This window comes from Sorex fumeus, unplaced genomic scaffold (genome assembly GCF_029834395.1).
Source record: "Sorex fumeus unplaced genomic scaffold, SorFum_2.1 ptg000265l, whole genome shotgun sequence".
In the NCBI taxonomy this organism is placed as follows: Eukaryota; Metazoa; Chordata; class Mammalia; order Eulipotyphla; family Soricidae; genus Sorex; species Sorex fumeus.
The window spans coordinates 23704406-23731449 of record NW_026606322.1 but is presented as its reverse complement, the minus strand read 5'-3'; the positions used below and the strand labels follow the sequence as shown (position 1 = coordinate 23731449).

At 42.2% G+C, this 27044-nt stretch overlaps 1 protein-coding gene and 1 pseudogene across 1 annotated transcript; one reads left to right on the top strand and one right to left on the bottom strand.

Annotated features, from left to right (window-relative positions):
- Positions 1–302: 302 nt before the first annotated feature.
- NFKBIZ (NFKB inhibitor zeta) lies at positions 303–12294 on the top strand. The gene is made up of 12 exons (XM_056109427.1): positions 303–666; positions 3127–3266; positions 3771–3801; positions 3920–4020; positions 4115–4905; positions 5558–5663; positions 6053–6199; positions 6456–6519; positions 6805–6974; positions 8176–8286; positions 8412–8579; positions 10907–12294. Exons 1-12 carry the CDS (start codon positions 378–380, stop codon positions 10958–10960), a joined length of 2172 nt encoding a protein of 723 aa, XP_055965402.1. The 5' UTR covers positions 303–377; the 3' UTR covers positions 10961–12294.
- Positions 12295–22902: 10608 nt separating this feature from the next.
- Positions 22903–23002, bottom strand: LOC130018702 (uncharacterized; annotated as a pseudogene).
- Positions 23003–27044: the final 4042 nt, after the last annotated feature.

Below are 27044 nucleotides of genomic sequence, written 5' to 3'. Positions count from 1 at the left end.
GTCCGTGCCGCGGGGCTGGGGGCGCGGCGGCGGGGAGCGCGGCGGCTCGGGGCCCGGGCGGCGCGGGGCGAAGGGCGAGCGGCCCGGCCGGGGGGCGGGGGGCCGGGCGGGGCCGCGGGCGGCGGCCGGGGCGGAGGGCGCGTTGCTTCATCCTGTGCATTTGCCGGGAAAGCGGCCGCATCCGGGGGCGGGGCCGGGCGCCGCCTATAAAGCGCCGCGGCGCCCTCGGCTCGCGCCCGTGCCCGGCTCTGCCCGCAGCCAGTTTAGCTGCTGGGCGTCCAACCGTCCATCCGTCCGTCCGTCCGTCTGTCTGCCTGCCTGCGCTCGGGGGCTGGGGGTGGGGGGTCGTCCAGTGCCGGAGCGCCCCGCCCGAGAGCATGATCGTGGACAAGCTGCTGGACGACAGCCGCGGCGGAGAGGGGCTGCTGCTGCTGGACGGCGACGGCGGCCTGATGAGCAGCCCGCTGCACCTGGCCTACTTCTACGGCGCGTCGCCCCCGGCCGCCGCCCCCGGCTCGGCCGCGGCTTCGGGGCCCTCGGCGCCCGGCTCGCCCGGCTCCGACTCCTCCGACTTCTCGTCCGCCTCGTCCGCCTCCTCGTCCGCCTCGTCCAGCGGCGCCGTCGAGTCCCGGCCGAGAGGGGGCGCTCGCGCCGAGCGGCTGCCAGGTACCGGCGCCGGCAGGCTGCGGGGTGCGCTACGGGGAGGTCGCGGGTTGCGGGGGGCGGGGAGGGGGGAGAGGGGGAGACGAGCGCCCGGGCGCGGGGCGCCTCCGCCGATGCTCAGGACCCCGCGGCACAGCGTCACCATGGCAACCTAGCGGGTGGCAGTGACCGGTCCTGGGCCGCGGCCTTGGCCAGTGTTTGATGTCACTCTTGCCCTGGGACCGTCCGGGAAGTCGGGTGCCCTCCAGCCCCCCTCTCAGCGCAGCGCTGACCCTTTTTGTTTGTTTGTTTTTAAGGGCGTGGGTGGGCGTTGGAAGGAATGAATCACTTTTTTTCCCCAGTGGTTAAAAGTTTTAATGATTGAATTAAATTGAATGGAGTGAATAATAAGCAAGTTAATAGACCCCATCGTCATTTTAGGAATGAGCCACTTTGGACTGGACTCTTGCTCCGGTCCCTTTCCCCCCACTATCCTTCCCCTCTTCATCACAACTCTCTTTGCCTTCCCCCTCATTCCCCCCTTTCACTTTATTATTAATCTGCAATTCACATCCTTCGCAGAGAATTTTGCATGTGGTGGCGCTTGGAATCTTTTTCCGTGTGACTGAGCGAAAGGCGCCGGTAGCCGCCGCCAAGTAGGGTTGGAGTGATGTTTAAGGTCATGACTTCTTTGGAAGGATTTGCGGAAACTTTGAAGTAGAAGAGGATTTTATGTTAAGTGAGCAGCTTCAAGATGTTTTAAGATAAAGCCGGACTGAAAAGTCGCTCAGTTTGTGCCTGATTTAGTTTGCTGATGTTTGCGAGTTTTGAAAGTCTGCCCGAGTTTTCTGCGGTCTTTTTCTCCGTGGTGCAGAATGGTTAAGCCTTGTCAGCGATGAAAAGCGTAATGTTTCCTTTCTCTGGCTGTGATTTGGTTAGTTTCTTTGTGAGTTGCATAATTTGGGAGAGAACAGGATAACACTGCGCACAGACTGACTAAGAGAACGGCTAGGTAATCTCAAATGTTGAAGGATCCAATCAGCATGATTTAACAAAACTATCTGGGTCCCTGTCCCTGTTTTGATCTTTTATTTTTCAAGGTGATTTTTAAAATTTTTATAAAAAAATTTTCAGTCCACAAAGTGCGTAAGGTCCTTCCTATGTTAGTGGGCAATAAATGCAAAAGTTGTGTTTAGAACTTTTTCTCCCACATATGGTCTTCATCTGGCTGAAAGAGTTTTGTTCCTTAGTTTGCCACATAGTCATAGGGGATTTCTGAAACTGAATTTTTCTCCTTGTGACGTTGAATAGTTAACTGCTGACGTTCCAGGAAAATGCTATTAGTTTCTAGCAAGATATGCTTAAATTGAGGCATAGAACCAATTATATGTTTAGTTTGTCCCATCCATGATTGTTTTTCTCGTATATGTACATAAGAGTGTGTGTATGTGTGTGTGTGTGTGTGTGTGCCTCCGGATAGTGCATTGTTTTTTGTCCCACCTTCTTTTTTCTGCTTTGAACAGTTTAGCTGAATTATTCATTTCCTGGCGTTTTGTGTGTTTACTTTATGTTCAGCTCATCCCATCAGGTTGTGAAATAATAGTGATAAGAAATGGAATATTGGGACTGGAGCAATAGTACAGCAGGTAGGGCGTTTGCCTTGCACGCGGCTGACCCGGGTTCGATTCCCAGCATCCCATATGGACCCCCAGGAGTAATTCCTGAGTGCAGAGCCAGGAGTAACCCCTGTGCATCACCAGTGTGACCCCCCCCCAAAAGGAAATGGAATATGATACTCATATTTATTTAACACATTAAATTGTATTTTAAAATTGAAATATGAAATGAAATTGTTTCCTTTTTTCTGAGAAGGCCTTTGTGAGAAGTTCCAAAAGACACTTGGTGATGAGAAATCCTATGTGTATACAGAAATGTGTTTAAGTTCAGTGAATTTAAGTAACTTTCTTGGCATAGCAGGAAGGAGGGAAATTATAAGAAACAAATCAAGATGCTCTTCTTAGGCTTTGATAGATACTTGTCTTGTGCCTGCTTAGATGGGGGAATTGCTAGACTTTTAAATTTCTGTCTGGGTGTAAATATCATTTATCCCTTGCTCCTCAAGGTTTTTCGAGAGTTAAGAATGATTATTGATCTGATAGTTAAGGTGATTCGGTCTCCTTTGTAGACAGTGCTAAGAGAGAAGGGAGCTTACTTTGAATTTCCTTTTGGCTCTGGGAAGCTCTGAAGTCACAGTCTTAGGGGCTGTGTGATTCCTTAAGGTGTCTGTTTGGGAAAGGTTTCAGGCAGCACATAATTAGTGAATAGAACGGAAAATTCTCTTGTGATGCCACTGAGCAGATCTAGTTGCAACGGCGTTGCAGTTATATCAGGGGCTTTGCTCGTTAGATAGTTATGCATTTGAGCTTATGAAGGTTGGTGTCTGAAAAAAACTTACTGGGACCTGTTTTGTTTTCTTTTGAACAGTTGAGCCCCATATGGGGGTTGGAAAGCAGCAGAGAGGACCCTTTCAAGGCGTTCGTGTGAAGAACTCGGTGAAGGAACTCCTGTTACACTTAAGAAGTCATAAACAGAAAGCTTCTGGCCAAATTGTGGATGATTTTAAGGTAGCACACTTAATTATTTTGGTTTGGAGTTGGAGGGAGGGCATTGAGTCTCTCAGAACAAGTATTCTCCTGGCAAAGGTTCAGTAAATTGTTTTGTACACCATATAGTCCATAGTACAAAAACGTACTTTTCTTGATAGCTGCTTTGTATCGGTCACCAGTATGAAGCAGTTGATGGGTACACAGGAGAAATTTGGTGAATGTATAAAATGAAAGCAAATGGGGGGCAAGGGAAATGATGCGTATCAATGGGACAGACATTTGACTAGAAAAGGAAAAATCTAAATGTCTTATTAAGTTCATCACGATGTAAGTTGAACTAAGGTCAAAGTGAAAATGGGCAAGGGGCAAAATAGGATACAAATTAAAAATATATATTGATAGAATAATGATGTCAAAAGCTTATGGTGACTATATAGAGTGGTAGAGAGATGTCTGTTGATGCATATTGAGCATAGTATAACATCTTTTATATATTAAATTAGAAATTCTTTTTCCTTGCAGTCACAAGTTGTAAACAGAGAGCAGTTCACAGGTAAGAGTTACTTCTCTTCAGAATATGGGGGCTTTAGTTCAAATAGTTTAGTGTGATTAGAGGTAAAATTTTGGAAAACAAAATCATCACAGATTCCATATTCCTTTCTGGGGTGTAGAATTGAAGACCTCAGGATCATATAGTGCTAAAAGGAAAGGACCTGATTCTTCTGATGGACCGGCTTGCAAGAGGCCAGCTTTGCTTCATACCCAGTTTTTGGTATTTTCCTCTTTTCCTCGGACTACCCTTCAGAAAATTATTCGTGGAATAATTTTGGGAAGGAGTGTTCAACTTTCTCTGTCTCCCTTTCTAGACACCGCCTCAAACACCAACGCCTGGGGAGAGCATGGAAGATGTTCATCACGCTGAATCCAAGCCAGACAGCAGTGCTGATCTGCTTCAGAACATCATCAACATAAAGAATGAATGCAGCCCGGTGTCCCTGAATACCGTCCAGGTGAACTGGACCAACCCCATGGTGGTTCCTCAGAGCTCCCCTGGAGAGCACAGCCAGGAGTTCCCTGGAGGGCAGGCCATCCCTCCACCACAGAAGTACCCGCCGTTTCACGCTGGCAGCTCCCCCTACATGATGATGGATCAGGCCCCCCTGTTCCAGTACTCACCACAAAACCAGAACGCGCAGCTGCCGCCGCAGCATTCTCAGCACTATGCCCACAGTCCCTCTCTGGAATGTGGTACTTATTCCAGAACCTCCCAGTCCCCTAGCTACGAACCAAATCTCTTTGATAGTCAAGAACCTCAGTTCTGCCCAAACCAAAGTTTCACCTCCCTTCTCAGTAGTCCTGGGGACTCTGAGGCCACTGCTGTTCCCACTCTGGCTCCCTCCTGTGCTCAGCAGCAAAGTGATGCCCACTTGCAGAACTTCAACATGATGCTGCCCGGTGCCTGTGAGACTGTGGTGGGGCAAGACGCAGGCTCTGCCTCGTTAAACACTTCGCAGCCATTCCAGAACTTTGCCGGAAATTCCATGAACACCGCACAGTTAGGAAAGTCATTTTTCCAGTGGCAAGTTGAGCAGGAGGAAAGCAAATTGGCAAATATCTCCCAGGACCAGTTTCTCTCAAAGGATGCAGATGGTGACACGTGAGTATCCCTTTAGGTTCTTCCCAGTTTGTTAACTCAGGACTTCCTGGATACCGTGGGCACAGGATTTCTCTAGGGTGTCCTCAGCTAGACCTCTTAAGTGGTTGGCTAGCCAGAATGACTCTTGTGCGGAGAGACTGCTATTCATTGACCGCCAGTATTTCAAGGAAGAGTTTTTTTATTTTTCAGACTGAATAGATTATCTGACCTAAATTAATAAAAATCTACATTATGTCTAGGGCAAAAGTACATCTTGATTAGCTGATTGTGATCACCTGTGAGTTGATCTGTAGTCTGACATTTTTGTGGTCTTAGGGAAGTTATTTTACCTTTCCGTGCCTCCATTTCTTGACATGTAAAGTGAGGATATCTTTCTCACAGGGCTTTTCCTGAGTATTAAATATACTAAATATATTTTAGGTAATCAGTATGGCACTTGGTGTTCTTATTTCTGGTCGCTCCTTTTAATCCTTCTGCTGTAGCTTTAGGTATTTGGTTGACCTAAGACTGATTATGCTCTGTAATGCTTCAATTGTGTCCAGCAACGTAGAAAGGGAGGGGCTAATGGAAAAAAACCTTTTTTTTTTAAATAAACGAACTTTGTGAACACAAAATGGAATATGATTCTTATTCCTCTTTCCTTGTCTGTCAGATTCCTTCATATTGCTGTGGCCCAAGGAAGAAGGGCACTTTCCTATGTCCTTGCCAGAAAGATGAGTGTGCTACACATGCTGGACATCAAAGAGCACAATGGGCAGGTAAAGATCTTGGTAGTGAAGTAGCAAAGGCGTGGGCATGGTAAACAGTGATCAGCGATCAGCAGTCTCATTTCGATCATGTCCAAGCTCAAGACCAAGAGTTTAGTTAATATTAACTTTGAGATGTTGACTCTTTGTCACCATTAACCTTGAAGTTATTAACATTAACTCTGTAGTTATTTGAGTAAAGGCTAACTCGGTATAATAAAGCCACACCTAAGCTTATTTTAGTGTCCCTGTGTTACAGTTTCATATTATTTATTAATGTCATTTATTTTCTCCGCGTGGGATTTCCCCTTAGTCTTTGTTTCAGCTCCTATTTCTTGTTAGAATAGTGTTAGGTGACAGACACTTTTTCAGAAGTAATTGTTTCTTCTCACTATTCACAGAGTGCCTTTCAAGTGGCAGTGGCAGCCAATCAACATCTCATTGTGCAGGATCTGGTGAACCTTGGGGCCCAGGTGAACACCACTGACTGCTGGGGAAGAACCCCTCTGCATGTTTGTGCTGAGAAGGGCCACTCCCAGGTGCTCCAGGTGAGTCAGCAAACCAGCTTCTATTATTCTAGGCATGGGAGGGCCGAAGAGACGGCTCAGATGATAGAAGCTGCACGTAGGTTGACTGTTGCAGCTGGTCCATGGACCAGTCCTGGTCTGCAGGTGTGGATAGGTTGAAGAACTCTGGCCTATTGCAGTTACCAGTTATGGTGGCTTCTTAATTGCAGTACTAATTAGATAAGCATTTATGTAGCTTATCTTTTGCTAATTTTTGTCTTCTTTAAAAAAATTGCAGGCAATTCAGAAGGGAGCCATAAGGAGCAATCAGTTTTTGGATCTTGAGGCAACTAACTATGATGGTAAGCAGCTGAAACTGTACTGGGCGAAAGACCAATTTGAGTGTGGGGCCCATTGATTCTGAGAATGTTAAGTTTCGTGAGGAAGGGAGAATATCTAAAGCCTAAGTATTGTCTATCTAAAATAAGCATTAAGACCCAAGGGAGGGAATATTCAGACCTCCTTACTTGTTCTTGTAGAGCGAATACATTTATTGGATAGACTCAGGGCTGTCCTCAAGGTTGATAATTAAGCCATTGAAAGACTTGATGGGATGCTCACCCACTGCCTTATTCTGCCTTTTCTAGGCTTAACTCCATTGCACTGTGCAGTTGTGGCTCACAATGCGGTGGTACATGAACTTCAGAGAAATCAGCAGCCCCATTCACCGGAAGTTCAGGAACTTTTACTGAAGAATAAGAGTCTGGTTGACACCATAAAGTGTCTGATTCAAATGGGAGCAGCGGTGGAAGCTAAGGTAAATACATAGAAAAGCTTGAGATGGGACAGGGGAAAAATGAGGTCATAGCTGAAGGCTTTATTCCTGGGTATCAATGAAAACTTTTCGTTTTAGTCTGTTTAAATTAATGGAGTGAATAACAATGTATGACTAGTTAAGAAGATTTAAAAAAATCATCTCAATTAATTGCTTTATTTTGCTTTTCTGTGGATTAGCAACCAAAAGATCATTTAATGTGAAATAAGTTAGTATTTATTTGAAAGGAAAAGGGATGCTTGAAATTGGTATCACGTGAGCTTCATTATCAAACACTGATAGTAACTGTAATTTTTCTTGAAAGGGCTTCTTGATTGTTGGACCAGGGCTTCTTGAGGTTGAACAGAAAATTTTCTGTTTCTTAAATTGGAAAATAGTTTATTTTTTTTTTCTTTTTCTTAAATATATATTTATTTAGTTTTAGTGAAACACCATCAGGTACAGTTGTAGACTTACAGACTTTCATGCTTGGGTTTCACTTCTACAACGATCGAGTACCCATCCCTCCACCAGTGCCCATTCTCCACCACCAATGATCCCAGTAGCCCTCCATCCCCCCACCCCGCCCTGCCTCTGTTGCAGGGCATTCCCTTTTGTTCTCACTTTCAAACTTTAGGGTGTTGTGGTTTGCAATAGAGGTATTGAGTGGCCATCGTGTTCTGTCTATAGTCTACTTTCAGCACACATCTTGCATCCCGAGCAGATCCTCTAAATCCCCTTGATTTGGTTTTCCCTTCTCTATCTGAGCTGCCATGAAGATAGTTTATTTTTCTTAAATGAGAATTATATACTGAGTATCTCCTACATACACATACATATGTACATACTGTGTGATACAAAAGGTGAGGGATACAGCTACAGTCGACACGGTGGTTACTGAATCTGCAAACAATGATAAATGGCTCACGGTATACATTAAAGTATCTGATAAAACCTGTCATCGATGCATTCTGTCTGGCCACTTTTTATTGAAGGATCTGCTGTGATGATTTCTATGAACACATTTCATATAGAGGATTTAGAAAGAATTAAAGCTTCCTTTAAATTTGGGGCTATGGAAGGCTTTGTAAAAATGGGAGCACTCAAAGGGAGTCTCCAAAGCGCTGAGATTCTTAAGGGAATGGGTGAAAATGCGTCTCTGTGGCATGGTGTTCATTTTTATTTGTTTTTGTCCTTGTTCAAGGATCGTAAAAGTGGTCGCACAGCCCTGCATCTGGCAGCCGAAGAAGCCAATCTGGAACTCATTCGCCTCTTTCTAGAGCTGCCCAGTTGTCTGTCATTTGTGAATACAAAGGTACTTTGAGAAAGCTTAGAACTGCCCAAGAGGTGGAATGGCCTTTACACCTCCTTCAAACAGTTGAGCTGTTTTTACGAAAGCACCCCTTCCTGATGCATGCCATTTCGTCCTTTGATGTGCAGGCTTACAATGGGAACACCGCCCTCCATGTTGCTGCCAGCCTGCAGTACCGTGTGACGCAGTTGGATGCTGTCCGTCTGTTGATGAGGAAGGGAGCAGACCCAAGTACACGAAACTTGGAAAATGAACAGCCAGTTCATTTGGTTCCTGATGGCCCTGTGGGAGAACAGGTGAGATCGCAGAAGGGAGAGGAATCAGGGGAAGGTAGCAGGAGAAGAGATGGTGGGGGGAGGACACCAGGTGGGGAGCTTCATGTGGACTTTGCCAGTGGCCACCTCTTCTTGGTAGTTGGATCGATTTGAAGTTGGTCACTGTTACCAAAGGAAGAAAAAGAATCTCAGGGTTTTTCATGGACTAATATGATCAAAGGTCTGATAGTTACCTCTCCCTGACAGCTCATTCTCTCTCTCTCTCTCTCTTTCTCTCTCTCTCTCTCTCTTCCCCCCTCCCTCTCTCCCTCCCTCCCTCCCTCCCTCCCTCCCTCTCCCTCTCCCTCTCCCTCCCCTCTCTGTCTCCCCCCCCCCCCCCCCCCCCCCAGCCATATCTGGTGATGCTTAGAGGACCTTGCAGTGCTAGGGATTGAATCCATGTCTCTACACGCAAAGCATGAGCTCAAGCTATTCTGTATTTATGTTTTAAATTCCATAACTACAAATGCAAACTCAAAATTATCCAGAATGGTGTGAGTTGTGGAAACTGATGAAAGAGCAAGTACTAAGGCTCCTGTGACAATAAGGAAAGAGAATCTTAGTTTTGTGAGTTGTTGATGGATTCTTCAAATATTTAAGGAGTGGGTATTTAAGGAGTATCTTAGGAAATATCAACCTTTACAATTATTCTTGTCTATCGGTTTATGCTGAATAAGAGACAAGGAATTTATGTAATTTAGCACAGCGGTAGGGCGTTCGCCTTACAAGCGGCCAACATGGCTGACCCAAGTTTGATTCCTCCGCCCCTCTCGGAGAGCCCGGCAAGCTACCGAGAGTATTTGATATGCCAGACACAGTAACAACAAAGTCTCCAATGGAGACGTTACTGGGCCCGCTCGAGCAAATCGACGATCAACGGGAGGGCCTTTACTTTACTTTTACTTACTTTACAATTTAAAAGGGCTGGAGTGGGTAAGGCCTTGTGTGGTAAGCCTTGTGTGGCTGACATGGCCAACCTGGGTTCGATTCCTCCACCCCTCTCAGAGGGCCTGGCAAGCTAAGAGAGTATCTTGCCCGCATGGCAAAGCCTGGCAATCTCCCTGACATATTCAGTATGCCAAAAGTCTCACAATTTGTTTTGAGACATTACTGGTTCCCATTGGAGCAAATCGATGAACAATGGGAGGACAGTGCTACAGTGCTACAATTTAAAAATAAAAATTATACTTTAAATGAATCCTCTGATAATTTGCAGAGTTTTCATTTACATTGTAACAATGGTTTCAAAAACTTTAGCTGAGGAAATGGAATTTAAGAAAGGGTCTAGGAATTGGAACTATCATTAGTGACTGGCAATCATAAGCCTAGTGTTGGCTTCTTTGCTGTTTGTGGTGTGAATTCATATCTGATGTTTTCAGAGATTATTGAGTCTGGAGAGCTGTTTGACTTTTCACAGAATGCCCTCAAATTGCTTTCTTTTCTAGTTTTGTATTTTTGTGTCTGCAAGTGTGTAGGGATTCAATCCTTTGCTTCTGTTGTGTACAATATGTGAAAGCATATTTCACTTGTTTTCTCCAGTCTCCTAATGTGCTTTTAATCTGTTATGGTTGAGTGACAGATAGCATTTTCAGACTGGCTTCATAAAATTAATCACTAAGTCACGTGGCCCTGGAGTCTTTCCTGGGATCTGCAAAGTTATGTGCAGATGCTTTCATTCTTGGGTATGGTGACAATTATCTTGACTTGAAAGGTGTTAAGGATTTGCTTGTGTATGTAAGGTGGGTCTGGATTCTTGTTCTATGAGACTGACTTCAAGTAGGGGAGGTATTATCAGAATTGCTCCCTTCTATTAAATCTTTTCAAATACCAGTAGGAAATATTAGGAAAGGAATATAAATATTCTTTAAGCTGTTGGAAATATTAAGGCTTTTGATAATTTTTTTTTCTTTTTGGGTCACACCCGGCGATGTACAGGGGTTACTCCTGGCTCTGTACTCAGGAATTACTCCTGGCGGTGCTCATGGGACCATATGGGATGCTGGAATTTGAACTTGGGTCAGCCAGGTGCAAGGCAAACGCCCTATCCGCTGTGCTATTGCTCCAGCCCCAGCTTTTGATAATTTTTAATGCACATACTTTACTTTCTTGCATTGAAACCACTGTTTTAGATCTGTAATAAGCTTTAAATTGCCTTAGATTCTTGACACACATCATTGCATATTTCTTTGTATATTTTCACGTTGAGAGAAGTGGTTAGAATATAATAAAGGAATGAAACTCTGAAGGAAAATAATGGCACCTTGAGTATCACGCATAAGTCTCACAAATTCAATTTGTTTTCATTCCAGATCCGACGTATCCTGAAGGGGAAGTCCATTCAGCAGAGAGCTCCACCGTATTAGCTCCACTGACCTGGAGCCGGGTTGGCAACACTCACTGTCAGTTAGGCAGTCCTAATGTATCTGTACATAGACCATTTGTCTTGTATTGGCAAATGTAAGTTGTTTCTATGAAACAAACATATTTAGTTCACTATTATATAGTGGGTTACATTTTAAAAAAAAACAAGAAAAATAACTAATTCCTCTTGGCAGATTTTACTATTTCATACCCAGGTATCTGGGATCTAGACATTTGAATTTAATCTGAATGGTAAAATTGACTTCAATTAATAGTAGCTTTGATAGTCAATGCTTTAATTTGTGGCATTGGACACTGCTCATGGAGCTGTTGCCAGATTTCAGGCAGGTAAATTGCAGACATTTTTAAAAGAAAAATGAAATGCAAAAGAAAAAGCATAAATCTGGGTGTGATAGTATCGAAACTTCATTTGGCCTGACGGAGGGCCTCTGCAGCTGTCAACTGTTGGAAATCTAGTCATTGCACTCCATGAAAGGTGCCATTGATCTTTGCAAACTATATATATATATATTTGTTATTTTGTTTTTTCAAATATTTGTATATGTTTGGTGACATTAACATATTTAGAAGGTGTAAATCAGTAAAAGCATACAAGAGCAAGAGAATTGTCACTGTTTTAAGAAATACATATTCGAGGAGCTGTTGTTACGGAATCCCCCAACATTAATATCTTTGTGGATGAGCAGATGCACAGTTGTTTTTAGTGGCTGACAGAACTGTTTGAATTGTAAATATGCTTTTTCTCATGCATCGATGTGAGACACATTATTTGTAGGTAATTGCATGTTCTTAAAGAGAACGCTTCCTGCGGATCACTTTATAGGATTTATAATCTACTTGCTCTGTTAGAATTTTTGTTTCACCTTAATAGGAGCAACAGAAGTCAGTACTGAAACACGTCTTACCGTTTTCTTACGTCAAATAGTGATAACGCACCATGACATTTTATATTAGCTTTCAGGAAGAAAAAAATGTTTTTACCTACCATCTGTTTATTAATGATTACTTTGCTTGCCTTTTGCATGCCCCAAGAATGTATTTGATTTTGATTGCACACTAATTTTTTTTGTTATAAATTAGATTATTTCAAAATATTTAAAAAGATGAGGCCTCACAAGCAACTAAGCAATGGCTTGTGGCTAAGGACTTAACTCTTTTATGAAAAAGTTGTCTTTTAGATCACATTTTTTGACTCAGTATGTCCTGTGAACAACAATTGTTACTTGATATCTGTAAATAATGGTAGTGAGAAAAACTAGCCTATCCACACTCATGGTTTGTGCCTGGTTTTAAATAAACTTTAATTCAGAAGAACTATCTGTCTTGTGGATGTGCATTTTTTTCCTAGTTCTTAAAATTCAGGTTGAAAAGTGCTTTCCATTACTAGTGTAAAGATACACCTTTAGGGGATGGAGGGGAGTTGGAGGAAAACATTACATTTCTGAAACTCTATCATGAATAACTTTGTAATTTCAGGGTGACTAAATAAAAAAAAATACATTTTCCATGATTGTAGGATAACACTGTTTTTGTCCTTCCTGCATAGCCTCAGGTAGTTTAGGTTTATTGGGCTGCTCCCATCACAGTGCTCCCATTCCTCTGTGTTTATTTGTAGCTTTTTTCTTTGTGCTCTGTTAACTTGTAAATATTGTTTTTCTCTTCTCCCTATGTCCTTTGCATAATGTATTCAGAGCAATGTCCTTTTTGTATGGACACAAGAAGACATGTTTTTGTAACATGACTCAGTGATATTTCCCTCCTGGGCATCTGTTCTCTCACCTAAGCCTCAGCTGCCTTTACTTCCTAGCGCCCCCAAAAGCAGGGTCCCGATGAGGGACTGGATGGAACCAGGGCAAGCAGTGAGCTATGTGCTACCCGGCATCGAGATGGGCCTGGCCAAAGTGCCATAATGCTTAATTCTAAGAGCTTGGTCATGGACAAATGCTGTCATGATCCAAAAAGTAGTAACTAGATTTGGACCCTGCTAGGGTTAGGAATGATTAACCAAGCCTGCTCGAATCAGGGATGAGCATCCTCCACCCAGATCCTCCATCTTCCAGTAGGCAGGGGTCACACTACCAACGCGCGCCACCCCTCCCCCCCCCCACCCGTGCTGTGTAATCCCATCAACGGCCAAGACCCAGAGACTAAAACCCAGCTCCCGGAATGCAGCCGTGCGGCATCTTATTATCTCATTCTTGCTTTGGACAACTTGGCAGGCTACCGAATGTAACCTGCCCACACGGCAGAGTCTGGCAAACTCCCCATGGCAGAGTCTGGCAAACTCCCAATATGCCAAATACCAGTAACAATGTTGGGTCTCATTCTCCTAACCCTAAAAGAGCCTTGAATGTGGCACTTTTTAGAATCTCAGGACTAGGACGAAGGAGACCTTACTGGTACCTGTTGAGGCAATCTACGAACAACAGGATGATCCGTGAATCTAGCCTGAGCTCTGTAGTCTGTGAGTCTGTGGCAAGATGTTCCCAGGAGAGCTGCCCTACAAGCCTCTGTTATCTGTTACTGTGTCCATACAAAAATACCTAGTATTGATATGTTGATAGTTATTTGATTGAAGAAAAGAGAAAAACACTTTTAAGGAGGTATTTTGCCTGGGGTAGTCAGGAAGGGCTTTAGAATACCTATCAGGTGGGCCCTCAGGAAAGGTTTTCTTATGTTGATTTTGCTACCTGATCGGGTGCAGTGTCAGTCCCAGAGTGCTGGGGAGTTGGAGGCAAGAGAGCTGGAGAGGAGAGAGAGCAGGGCAGCATGATGGACCGTGGAGAGGCTAGCAAGGGGCACAGAGAAAGAAGAATGTAGAAGAATACAGGGGGGAGAGAGAGAGAGAGAGAGAGAGAGAGAGAGAGAGAGAGAGAGAGAGAGAGAGAGAGAGAGAGAGAGAGAGAGCGCGCCCAGGCTGCGAGGTGGAGCATGGAATGATGAGTGGGAGAAACAGTAGGAGACGGGAATGGGAGGCTCAGAGAGACTGGGGCTGGTGCATGGCGAGAATGGAATAAATGGCAACTGATCAGTCAACCGACTTGGCCCTCGTTTCGTCCACCGTCTGCCCCACGGCCCGGACTGCCTTGGCTGCAGGAGCAGGATAGAATGACCACTCATTTCTGGAATGTAAAAAAAAAATAGAATGAGACTAATATCCAAGGTCAGGAGGACTGGTCAACTGGTCAGTGGTTGGAAGCTTGGCACAGTTGGCACAATTGTGTGTGGTGGGGCAAGGGCAGTTAGGATAGAGAAGGGACCAGTATGGTAATAATAGTTAGAAATGATCACTCTGGACAAGAACTGAGTGTTGAAAATAAGTAAAGGGATATACATGGTAACCTTCAGTATTTGTACTGCAAACTGTTATGCCCAAAATGTGTGGTGTGTGTGTGTGTGTGTGTGTGTGTGTGTGTGTGTGTGAGAGAGAGAGAGAGAGAGAGAGACAGAGAGAGAGACAGAGAGAGACAGAGACAGAGAGACAGAGAGACAGAGAGAGACAGTGCCTGTCACAGAGACTGGGTGGAGGGGGCCAGCAGGAGGGAAACTGGGGACATTGTTGGTGGGAAATGCACTCTGGTGAAGAGATGGGTGTTGGAACATACTTCTGAAACCCAATCATAAACAATTTCGTATATCACTGTGATTCAATTAAAAAAATAAATTATGGTTTGGGCATGTGTAGGATAACATTGATTTGTCCTTCCTGCATAGCCTCAGCCACATTACTCCCATTGCTCTGTATTTATTTGTAAACTTTGTGCTCTTGTTGACTTGTAAATATTGTTTTTCTCTTCTCCCTAAGTCCTTTGCATAGTTTATTCAGAGCAATGTCCTTTTTTGTATGGACACAAGAAGACAGTATATGCTATACTTTTGTAACATGACTCATTGATATTTTCCTCCTGGGTATGTGTTCTCTCAACCTAAGCCTCAGCTGCCCTTACTTCCTAGCATCCCCAAAAGCAGGGTCCCGATGAGGGACTGGATGGAACCAGGGCAAGCAGTGAGCTATGTGCTACCTGGCATCGAGATGGGCCTGGCCAAAATGCCTAAGTTAAGAGCTTGGTCATGGACAAATGGTGTTACGATCCAAAAAGTAATAATTAGATTCGGACTCTGCTAGGGTTACGAATGATTAATCTGGCTTGAGCTCTGTAGTCTGAGTCTGTGGCAAGATGTTCTCAGGAGAGCTGCCCTACAAGCCTCAATGTATCTCTTACTGTGTCCATACAGAAATCACTAGAATTAAGATGTTGATAGTTATTGGACTGAGGAAAAGAGAAAAATACCTTAAGAGGTATTTTGCCCATGGGCAGTCAGGAAGGGCTTTGGAATACCCCTAGGTGGTGTTTCCCTGCCCTTGAACCTGGCAGTCAGGAAGGGCTTTCTTATGTTGATTTTGCTACCAGAGTGAGTGTGGTGTCAGCTCAGAGAGTGGAGGAGTTAGAAGAGGGCTGGAGAGAGAGGAGAGAGGGAGCAGGGAGGCAAGACGGAGTGAGAAGAGACTAGCAAGGGGGACAGAGGGAGAAGAATGTAGGGGAAGAATACAGGAGCAGGCACGTGGAGAAATAGAGCCCAGGCTGCGAGATGGAACTCGGAGAGATGAGCGGGAGAGACAGGAGGAGGCGGGAATGAGGGGCAGTGTGAGACTAGAATGGGGGGCTCAGAGAGACTGGAGCAGGCGCGTGGGGAAAATGGAAAAACCGGCATCTGATCAACGAGCTTGGCCCTCATTTCCTCCACCATCTGCCCCATGGCCCGGGATGCCCTGGCTGGGGGAGCAGCTTGGGGCCCACCCTGAACCCAGGCGCTAGGAGAAGAGCCTCTGGGGAACCCCTAGCCGCCCCGGGAGATTTTATACAGGCATGTAGCTGAGCAGTTGAACATTTACAAGGCCATGTGTTTGATTCCTGCATCGCAACTTCCCCCCCCCCCCGCCCCCCAACAAATTTAAAATACTTTGTCTGGGAGATGGTTCGAAGCGCTAAAAGTACAAGGTTTGTACGTGTGAGCTTTGGAGTTGATCCCTGGCTTCGCCTATCTCTCTTGTGCCACTAGCTGTGAGTAGTCCCAGCTCTGCCAGGTGGGAGCCGAAGTCAAACCACCTCTCGCTCCTCCAAAAATCACAACCCCTCTCTTTGACATGCTCATTGGTAGAGTTTTGTTGGGTTCTGAAAACATAATGGAAGTTTTAACGCCTATTTAGAAATTTACGTGCTTAAAAGCCAATCTTTATGGCTAGTCTTTGCCACATATTGTGGGAGCAGAAAATGTAGGGAAAACAATTTGGGGATTACTAGGATCATCTGGAGAGTTGTGAACTGGGAACAGCAGAAAATGGGCCTTAACTTTTCTATCCAGCCGGTTGTCCTGATGACACCAGCTCATCTCTGTAGATGTCAGATTATTGAATGTGGTCTGGCCTATAATCCTTTTTGAGATTTTGGTGAAAGCTATGAATCTTTCCCCTGGGAAAACTGTGCCTGTGCATTTCAAACACTTTTAAAAATTGGATTATCATTGGTTTATAAGAAACAGTTTTATGGAATTGGAGGGGTTTAGTTTCACATCTTTATGACACTTAAAATATTTAAAGCATACTTTTAAGCATTTTTAAATGAGAATAAATGTTTAAGTACAACTTATAGTAATGTGATTCTAGTTCTGTTTCTACATCTTAATGATAAAGTTTCTGTTCTTTTCAGATATCTTTTCCCAAGTGAGCTTATGTGTTCAAGGTTCTCTTACAATAGAACCAATGCCTAGCAAGCATAAGATGTGTGTGTGTGTGCGCGCGCGCGCGTGTGTGTGTGTGTGTCTGTGTAAAAAGACTAATGACAATACAAGTCAGTGGCATAGAATGTTTCTTAAGGTGCTTATATAAGGAGTCTTCTATTTTTATTTTAAATTTTTGGCTTTTTGGGTCATACCCAGCGATGCACAGGGGTTATTCCTGGCTTTTCACTCAGGAATTACTCTTGGCATTGCTTGGGGAACCATACGGGATGCTGGGAATCGAACCCGCGTCGGCTGTGTGCAAAGCAAACACCCTGTCTACTGTACTATCACTCCAGGCCCATGAGGAGTGTTTAAGGTGCTCAAGTGGAAGAGCACATGCCTTGCATATGTGAGACTCTTGTCTCAGACCCTAGTGCCATGTGGTGCCTTAATGGTGTCTGTGGGGCCCTTCCCTCCCTTCACACCCATCCTCCCCACACTTGGGGCTTTGACTCATGAGCCACTATTGGTGTGACTACCCTAGCAACCACAGCAAAATGACAACAAAAGATGTTGATGTGGGAGACATAATGTGGACTTTATCTGATGCCTTAAGAAAGGAGAAGAACATAGAGATTCAGAAGTGCAAGACTTCACATATGAAAGGGCAGAACTTGGGAGATTTCAACTTGATCATATAAGCTGTACATTCCTCCTTTTTAATTGAGGTGCCATGATTTACAATACTATTAATGAGAGTTTCCTGCATGCATCATTTCGATAACGCAATCCTACCATTAGAGTGCTTCATTCCCTCCATCAATGTCCAGGGGCCCCTCTTTCCACCCCTACCCCTTTCTCCTCCCCAGGTAAACTCAGTTTTGTGACCAACTCTGCAGTTCTGTTGCTTTGGGTCACTTGTTTGAGCTATATATTTAAAAAACATTTTTATTGTTATGTAGGTAGCATGGTTATATGTGTTAAAACATGATTATAACTTAACATTAGTGCTTTTGGTATATAATATTACTGTACTTCCTCTGCCACCAAAGTGCCCAAAACCCTTCACCTTATGTCATTTCTAGTCCACCTCTTCTGTCCCTAGATACTCATTCTGTCTGCCTCACTCTGTAATGTCAGTTCTATTGTCAAAGTCCAAAGGTTTGTTGTCATTGGATACTACCTATTCCCTTGCTTTATTTCTTTACTACCACATGTGAGCGAGATCATCTGACAATTTGTTCTCTTTCCCTTTGATTTATTTCATTTAATGTGATACCTCTGCTGTGAGCTTTAAGAAGAGTAGATTTGGAAGTTCAGAGAAGGGAAAGAGTAGGTGAAAGACAAAACCAGAAAATTACATGACCTAGGGTCCTTTTATTTATTTATTTTTTTGGTGGGGGTGGGTAACCACAGGTGATTTGTTGCATTTTAGTTAGCAGCTGGATAGTCAGTAAGTTTTATCTTCTCTTCTTACTCTAAATAGTAATATTTTCATGAATAACACCTTAAGATCTGCAGGCTGAGAAGGGGATTGATAGGAGAGGTTAGCCATGAAATATAGCATTAAAATTAGTAAAAATGGCCACAGTTTCCCCCTTTTACAGGTCAGGGAAATCCTTTGCAAAGGACTAACAAGTACTGTAGCTTTTTTGTTTTGTTTTGCTAAGGAATTCCTTCAAGTTTTAGAGAACAAGGTTTTCAGCTTTATTTGTTAATCAAATCAGTAGCATTTAATCATCTTTATCTATTTTTCACTGAGCCAGGAACAGAGAATTCCCTTAAAGTCATCAAATTTTTACAAATGTCAACACAGTACCATTGACCTTCATTTTCTGGTAATTTTGGTGCCACCTCAGGAAAAAAACTTACAGGTTCTCCACGCGGCCTCTGAGAAGAGTCCTGGATACAAGGGTTTAATTATATCCAGACTACATACAGGGCTACGGGTTTTTTCTGCTGGTTTCCCTGGATTTGTTCTTGAAAAAAATTGCTGGAACTGTATTTCTTTTTTTTAAATTTTTTTCATCAAGCTATCGAGAGTATCCAGCCCGCACGGCAAAGCCTGGCAAGCTATCTGTGACGTATTAGATATGCCAAACACAGTAACAACAGCTCTCATGATGGAGAGGTTACTGGGCATGCTCGAGCAAATTGATGAACAACGGGTGGACACTGCAGTGCTGCAATGCTCATCATTTTCAGTCATTTTTTGAAGTCTACCTCTTAAAATGTCTTGCTTTTAAGGCACTTGCAGTTATGAAAATAAGGATTATTCACCTTCAAGGTAGAAGGTTTATAATGCCCAAAATTAGAGAATCAGTTATTGGCGAAATTGTCTGCTCAGAGGCAGGGTGAGGACTGGGATGAAGGTGGTGGAAAATGTGCACTGATGAAGGGATGGGTGTTCCATCATTGTATGGCTGAATCTCAAATATGAAAGTTTTGTAACTCTATCTCATGGTGATACAATTAAAAAAAAAAGTAATGTGGAGTTCATGCACAATTCAATTCGCTTAATCAAGGCTGAACAAATAGCAGTACTCCTACATTATAAAAACAAAAGCAAAAATAAAATAACAACAACAACAACAAAATATAAGATAGAAGTTTTGTTAGGGTTGGAGAAATAGTACAGTGGGTAGGGTCTTTGCCTTGAATGTGGCAACCTGGGCTTGATCCCTGGCACCTCATAATATCCCCGAAGCACTACCAGGAGTGATCCTGGACTTAGAGGCAGGAGTGAGCCCTGACCACCCCCTCATGAAGCATGATATTCATGTCATAGAGGCAGCTGCAGAGCAGTAGGGGAAACTGGGGGCACTGGTGGAGGTTAGTGGACACTGGTGAAGACATTGGTGTTAGAACACTGTACAGCTGAAACTCAATCATGAGCAACTTGTAGTTTGTTATTCACAGTGATTCCATAAAATAACACCAATAAAACAACATAAAAGCAAGAGCGTTACTCCCCTCTGACTGCTTATAGTAAAGTAAGTCAGAGATGTTATTAGTTTGACAAGTATTCAACTTGAAAGTATTGAATTTGAAGATGGAGCAAGGGGGTCCATGAAACAAGAAGCGTGTGTAGTTTCGCGATAGTAAGAAAACAGGAACTGGATCCTACCTACCCAAGGAGCCATCTAAGTACCTTGGAAGTGGATTTTTTGCGACCCCAAAACCCCCACTGCTCCCCCCTCCACCTCTAAAGCTCAGCTCAGCTGATACTTTGAGTTTGACCTTATAATAAATGCATGCAGAGAATACAGCCAAAGCCTCTCATGTTTCTGACCTGCCACTCTGTGAAATAATAGGTGAGGTTTTAAGCTGCTAAGTCTGTAGTAATTTGTTAGGAAATAATGGAAAACTAATATAAGAGGTAACAGGGTTTTAAGCTCATAGTGAAATTTTATGCATTTCCTGCTATGCTTTTCGGGGGGGGGGTTGTTTGGTTTTACTGAGGTATAATTGATATTCAATACTGCGTAAGCTTAACATGTACAGCATAATAAAGACTTGACATTCATATAATGTAAAATTATTACCTCTGTGGATTTGATAACCATCCATCACCTATAGAGTTACAGCAATTTTTCCCTTTTGGGGCCAGAGAGGTAGCGCCATGGACTGAGCTTATGGTTTGCTTATAAGACACCCTGGTTTGATTCCCAGCACTGCATGGTCCCTGGAGCATGTGAGGACACTGATCCGTCAGTAGCATCTGAGCACTGCTAGATATGGCTCCCAAAGTTTTTCCACTTATGATGAGAACTTAAAAATATAATGCACAGCGTTATTAAGTAAAGTTAATTATATTGCATATAAGTTCCCATTATTTACTTTATAACCTTTTTTTAATCGAATCACTGTGAGATACAGTTACAAAGCTTTCATGCTTGAGTTTCAGTCATACAATATGGAACACCCATCCCTTCACCAGTGCGCATTTTCTACCACCAATGTCCTTAGTATCCCCCACCTCATTCCACCCCTACCCCTACCTCTATGGCAGACAATTTCCCCCATACTCTCTCTTTACTTTTGGGCATTATGGTTTGCAATGCAGATACTGAGAGGCTATCATGTTTGGTCCTTTATCTACTTTCAGCATACATTTTCCATCCCAAATGCTCTCCAACCATCATTGACTTAGTGATCCCTTCCCTATTCCAGCTGCCTTCTCCCCTAGCTCATGAGACAGGCTTCCAACCATAGAGCAATGTTCCTGGACCTGTTTCTACTGTCCTTGGGTGTTAGGCTCATATTATGTTATTTTATATTGCACAAATGAGTGCAGTCATTTAATGTCTGTTCCTCTCTTTCTGACTCATTTCACTTAGCATGATACTCTCCATCTCCCTCCACTTATAAGCAAATTCCATGACTTCATCTTTCCTAATAGCTGCATAGTATTCCTCTGAGTAGTTATATCAAAGTTTCTTTAACCAGTCGTCTTTTCTTAGGCACTTGAATGGTTTCCAGATTCTGGCTATTGTGAACAGTGCTGCTATGAACATATAGGGGTAGATGTCATTTCCACTGTGCTTTTTTGCACCCTTGGGATATACTCTCAGAAGTGGTATTGCTGGGTCATATGGAATTTCCGATTTCTAGTTTTTTAAGGAAGGCCCATATTGTTTTCCAAAAATGCTGGACCAGTCGGCATTCCCACCAACAGTGAAAGAGAATCCCTTTCTCCCCACATCTGTGACAGCACTGCTTGTTCTTGTTCTTTTTGGTGTGTGCCAGTCTCTGTGGTATGAGATGATATCTCATTGTTGTTTTGATTTGCATCTCCCTGATGATTAGTGATATAGAGCATTTTTTCATGTGCCGTTTGGCCATTTGTATTTCTTTTTTGAGGAGGTTTCTGTTCATTTCTTCTCCCCATTTTTTGATTGGGATGGAGGTTTATTCCTTGTATAATTTCATTAGTGTCTTGTATATCCTTGATATTAGCCTTTATTGATGGGTATTGGGTAAATATTCTTTCCCATTTCGTGGGCTCCCTCTGCATTTTGGTCACTGTTTCCTTTGAGGTGCAGAAGCTTCTTAGTTTAATGTAGTCCCATTTGTTTATGTTTATTTCCACTTGCTTGGTCAGTGGTGTTTCATCCTTAAAGATGCTTTTAGCTTCAATGTCATGAGGGTCTACCTACATTTTTCTCCATGTACCTATGGATTCAGTTCTGATATTGAGGTCTTTAGTCCACTTTTATCTGACTTCTGTGTCTGGCATTAGACAGAGGACAGAGTTCTTTTCTTTTTTTTTTTTTTTTTGCAGGTAGTTATCCAGTTTTCCTAGCACCACTTGTTGAAGAGGCTTTTCTTGTACCACTTTACATTTCTTGCTTCTTTATTCTTTATCAAACATTAAGTGATCATATATTTGAGGGTCTGTGACAGAATATTCAACTCTGTTCCATTGGTCTGTGGGTCTGGCCTTGAGACTTGTATAACTATTTTCAAAGGTAACTTTTGGTTACCTTTAAATTGAAATTGAAAGATTTCCTATCTTTCCATACCTTTGAGATGGAAAGATTTCCCTACCTCATTATTACCTCCACTCCCCAGACCCATCTCTGGTAACCACAAATCTTCTTTTTTTCTTTTTAAAAAATCTGCTCCTTTTTTTGGATTGCACTCATTTGTGGAATATAAAGTAACATAATAGGCGACTAACATCCAAGGATAGTAGAGATAAGGACCAGGAGGATTGCTCCATGGCTTGGAAGCTGACCTCACATGCTGGGGGAAAAGGCAGCTCAGATAGAGAAGGGACCACCAAGTAAAGGCTGCTAGGAGGGCCCGCTCTGGATGGGAGATGTGGACTGAAAGTAGACTATAGACCGTACATGATGGCCACTTTATACCTGTATTGCAAACCACAACACCCAAAAGGAGAGAGAGAGTAAAAGGAAATGCACCTGCCATAGAGGCAGAGGTGGGGGTGAGGGGGAAGAGGTGGGGGCAGTGGGAGGGATAACTGGGAATATTAATGGTGGTGAACAGGCATTGGTGGAGGGAGGGGTACTCGATAATTGTATGACTGAAATGTAAGCACAAAAGTTTGGAAGTCTGTAACTGTACCTCACTGTGTGATTCATTAAAAAAAAACTGCTCCTTCTTTCCTTTTTCTTGTCTTTTTTTTCTTTTACTGAGCCCAACTTAAAAATTTTAAAGGTTCATGTACAAAAATATGAAACACTATGAATTTTTATCACAATAATATCCCCATTCTGGTTCAGGGGCATGCTAATCTTTGTAATGTTTCAATTTTAATATGTGCTGTTGAAACAAGCACTCTGCTATGCTTATTAATGCTTCACATAAACAATGAAGATTTTTTTTAAATAAATGGAGGCACTCATCTTAATACATGTGGTCATTGCACAAGTTATCTCTTTCTTTTTTTTTTTCCACGGGTCAATCCAGAGCCTCAGAAATGCAAGACATGTGCTTTGTCCCAGCCTCAACCTTTTAGCTAGTTCTTGTCCATCTATTTTCCTAAAATTTCAAAAAAAAAAAAGGGAAGTCTAACTTTTTTATTGCCTGTATGTTCTTTTTTTTAACAAAGTTGACAGTGGGACCTTAACCATGGCAAAGCAGTGAAGGCAGGTCACCTGACCTAACATCAGGTCACTGTGTAGTCAGACTCTAACCATTTACCTCTGCTCAGAGACTTGGGCAGATTTTGTAGTGAAAGCACCCCTAAGTTCTGCAGTAGTTCAACTTCCAGATTGCAAAGCTTACTTATAAAATAAATGCAGACACTCATTTTAGGAAAGAGTTAGCAAACAGATGCTGCGGGCACTTAGGAAAATAAGAACTGAATTCACAGTTTCTTCTGTAACCTAGAATAAGAGGTGATGGTCAGTACTTTCTTAGTTTAACAGGAATCTGTTCTTCCAACCAGGAATGTATGATACAAATTAATGGCTAATCATTCATTTGGAGTGCCAGTGTGTGATTAATAAAGACCTTGTATGTTATAAAATTTATTGCTGAAAGATTCACTACAGAACGATGATGAAGTTAATTTCTCCAAAGTTTAATTTGATAAACAGCCTTCTAAAAAATCAACTTTATGAGATATTTTTACATGCAATAAAATAAGATACATTTAATTTGCGTAGATCAGTAAATATACATGTAAACATCACTACACTAAATATTAATAAAAATTTTTGTTATCCAAAAAATTGTACTTGAATACACTCTATGTAGTCCATATCTTCTTTAATTTCCAGCACTGAAAAAAAAAACTATTTTGCTTCATCCTCACCTTCTCTTTGTTCATCTCTAATTATATACATTTAGACTCTTTTTTAAAAAATTTTATTGAATCACTGTGAGATAGTTACAAGCTTTCATGTTTGGGTTACAATCACACAATGATCAAACACCCATCCCTCCACCAGTGCATATCCTCCACCACCAATATCCCTGGTATACCCCCCTTTCCCACCCTCCCCCTGCCTCCATGGCAGACAGTATTCCCCATACACCCTCTCTACCTTTGGGCATTATGGTTTTCAATGCAGTTACTGAGAGGTTATCATGTTTGGTTCATTATCTACTTTCAGCACACATCTCCCACCCTGACTGGTTCCTCAAGCCATCATTTTCTTAGTGATCCCTTCTCTATTCCAGCAACCTTCTCCCCTCCACTCATGAGGCAGGCTTCCTGCTATGGAGAAATCTTCCTGGCCCATGTATCTACTGTTAGGCTCTTTCTTAACCTATTTGTTAGGTTGGATAATTTCTATTTATTTATCTTCCAGTTTTCAGGTTTCCTACCAATTTTCTTCATCTATGTTATACTATTACTATCACTTCTTGAGTTTTAAATCTCCACTGAGGTTGCCTTTGATTCATTAATTTTATATTTCCTTAATTATTTGTATATAGATACACATACACATAAATACATACAAGCTAATTTCTAGAATCTTCTTTTTAATTTTTTGCCTTCTGAATACCTCATTTCAGTAATGTTAGGACTGGAAAGGGAAGAAAAGGGTACTTCCCCCTTGATGATGATGATGCAAGTTTTTTTTCATCTAATTTTTAAAAAGTCATATACTGCTTTGTTGATTCATTGTAAAAGTTTTGGACTTTTTCCTTCCCTTTCTTTTCTTCTATTGGGAAGCTCATCTACTGGTTAATAATATTTAACTAATACAGTCTTTTTAAAAAAATTCTTTGGAAAGCTCAGTATACTTCTCAAGTCCTTCCATCTTGGTGGGTCTCAAAATTCTGGCTTCTCTTTTATTAATTCATTAAATAATTAAAAATATTAATCTATTTATTAAGATACAATGATTTACAAAGTTATTCATAGTTGAGTTTTATTTATTTGCAGAAGTATTCTTTACTGGTAGTTATTAAGATTATCTGCTTGAGAAAGATATATGTCTTGCTATATTCTTTTCTTTGATAATTTAAAAGCATTTGATCACCACGAATTAGAGTCACAAAATTTTTAATTATTAACTTTGAGGTATAAATATTCCAACACCAATCCCTTCATCAATGGATACAATGTCCTCTTCCCTCCACCAATGTCCCAGTTTCCCTCCTTGCCTCTAGAGCAGTGGCAACCTTCCTACTGAAGAACAGTTCTTCTCTTCATTTCTATTGCATTTTGGTCTTTGTTATTCCCTAATAAAATGCCTTTATATCCCACATATGAGAGAAATCATTCTGTGCCTGTCCCTCTCCCTTTGACTAACTTTACTCAACTTGATATGCAGCAGGTCCATCCATATAGCAGCAAATTGCATGGCTTTATCTTTTTTTACCTTGGGTAGTATTCCATTATGTATATGTGCTATAGTTTTTTAATCCAGATGAATCTCAATAAATCTGTTCTTCAGCACTTGGGTTGTTTCCAGATTTTGCTATTGTAAATACAGCAACAATGAACATAGGAGAACATATGTCATTTCTGAATTGTTCTTCGGTATCCTTGGGATGTATTACCAGGAGTGAGACTGCTGGGTTGTATAGAAGCTTAATTGCTAGCTTAATTTTTTAAAAATTTTTATTGAATCACCGTGGGATAGTTATAAACTTTCATGTTTGGGTTACAATCACACAATGATCAAACACCCATGCCTCCACCAGTGCACATTCCCCACCACCAATATACCCGGTATACCCCCCCCTTCCCTCCCTCCCTCTGCCTCTATGGCAGACACGATTCCCCATAATCTCTCTCTACTTTTGGGCATTATGGTTTGCAATACAGACTCTGAGAGGTAATCATGTTTGGTCCTTTATCTACTTTCCGCGCACATCTCCCATTCCATCCGATTCCTCCAGCCATCTTTTTCTTAGTGATCCCTTCTCTATTCCAGCTGCCTTCTCCCCTTTGCTCACGAGGCAGGCTTCCAATTGCTAGCTTAATTTTTAAAGGAATTACCATACTTCTAAAAAGACTCTTTCAATCAGTGTTCCCACCAACAGTGAATAAGGGTCCCTTTTTCTTCATATCGTCAACAACACTGGTTGATCTTTTTGATGAGTGCCAGTTTCTCTGGTGTGAGATGATATCTTGTTGTTTTTTTTTTATATGCATTTCCCTGATGATTAGTGATATAGAGCATTTTTAAAATTGAATCGCCTTGAGAACAGTTACAAAGCTTTCCAGTATAAGTTTTGGTCATACAATGATCAAACATCCATTCCTTCACCAGTGCACATTTTCCACCACCAAGAACCCCAATATACCCCCCATCTTACTCCTGCCCCTGCCTGTGTGGCAGAAGATTTCCACTTTACTCTCTCTCTACTTTGATTACATTCAATATTATGACAAAAGACCCACCATTATTATTTGGAATTTCTCCCAACAATCAGACCTGCTGAAAAGGCATCATTAGATAATTTGTTTTCTATTGCTGATTATGAAGAGCATATAATGTTGCACGGCCAATTTTTTATGTTTTAGTAATAAGTCTGGAGGGATTTCTGGCAAAAGCCGCTGGGTTCCGAGATTGGTTTGTGTGCCTCTGGGATCATGGCCATTCAGGAGCTGGAGAAGCTGTTTGTGGGTGGCAACTCGGGGTCTCGTCAGGGTGGGAAGCAGCATTTTTTATATGAATTTTGACCATTTGTATTTCTTTAAGGAAGTTTCTGTTCACTTCTTTCCATTTTTGGATGGGGTTAGATTATTTTCATGTAGCACTGTACAAGTGTGCTTTATATATTTTGGATATTAACCGTTTATTGGATAAACGTTTATTGGTGGGCAAAATTTTTTCTCAGTCTATGATATGTCTTTATATTCTGGTCACCGTTTTCTTTAAGATGCAGAAGCTTCTTAATTTAATGTAGTCC

Coding starts and splice junctions, on each gene's coding strand:
- NFKBIZ (XM_056109427.1), top strand. CDS start 378: ATGATCGTGGACAAGCTGCTGGACGACAGCCGCGGCGGAGAGGGGCTG. Junction 3,802..3,919: donor AAACAGAGAGCAGTTCACAG/GTAAGAGTTACT, acceptor TCTGGGGTGTAG/AATTGAAGACCTCAGGATCA. Junction 5,664..6,052: donor TCAAAGAGCACAATGGGCAG/GTAAAGATCTTG, acceptor CACTATTCACAG/AGTGCCTTTCAAGTGGCAGT.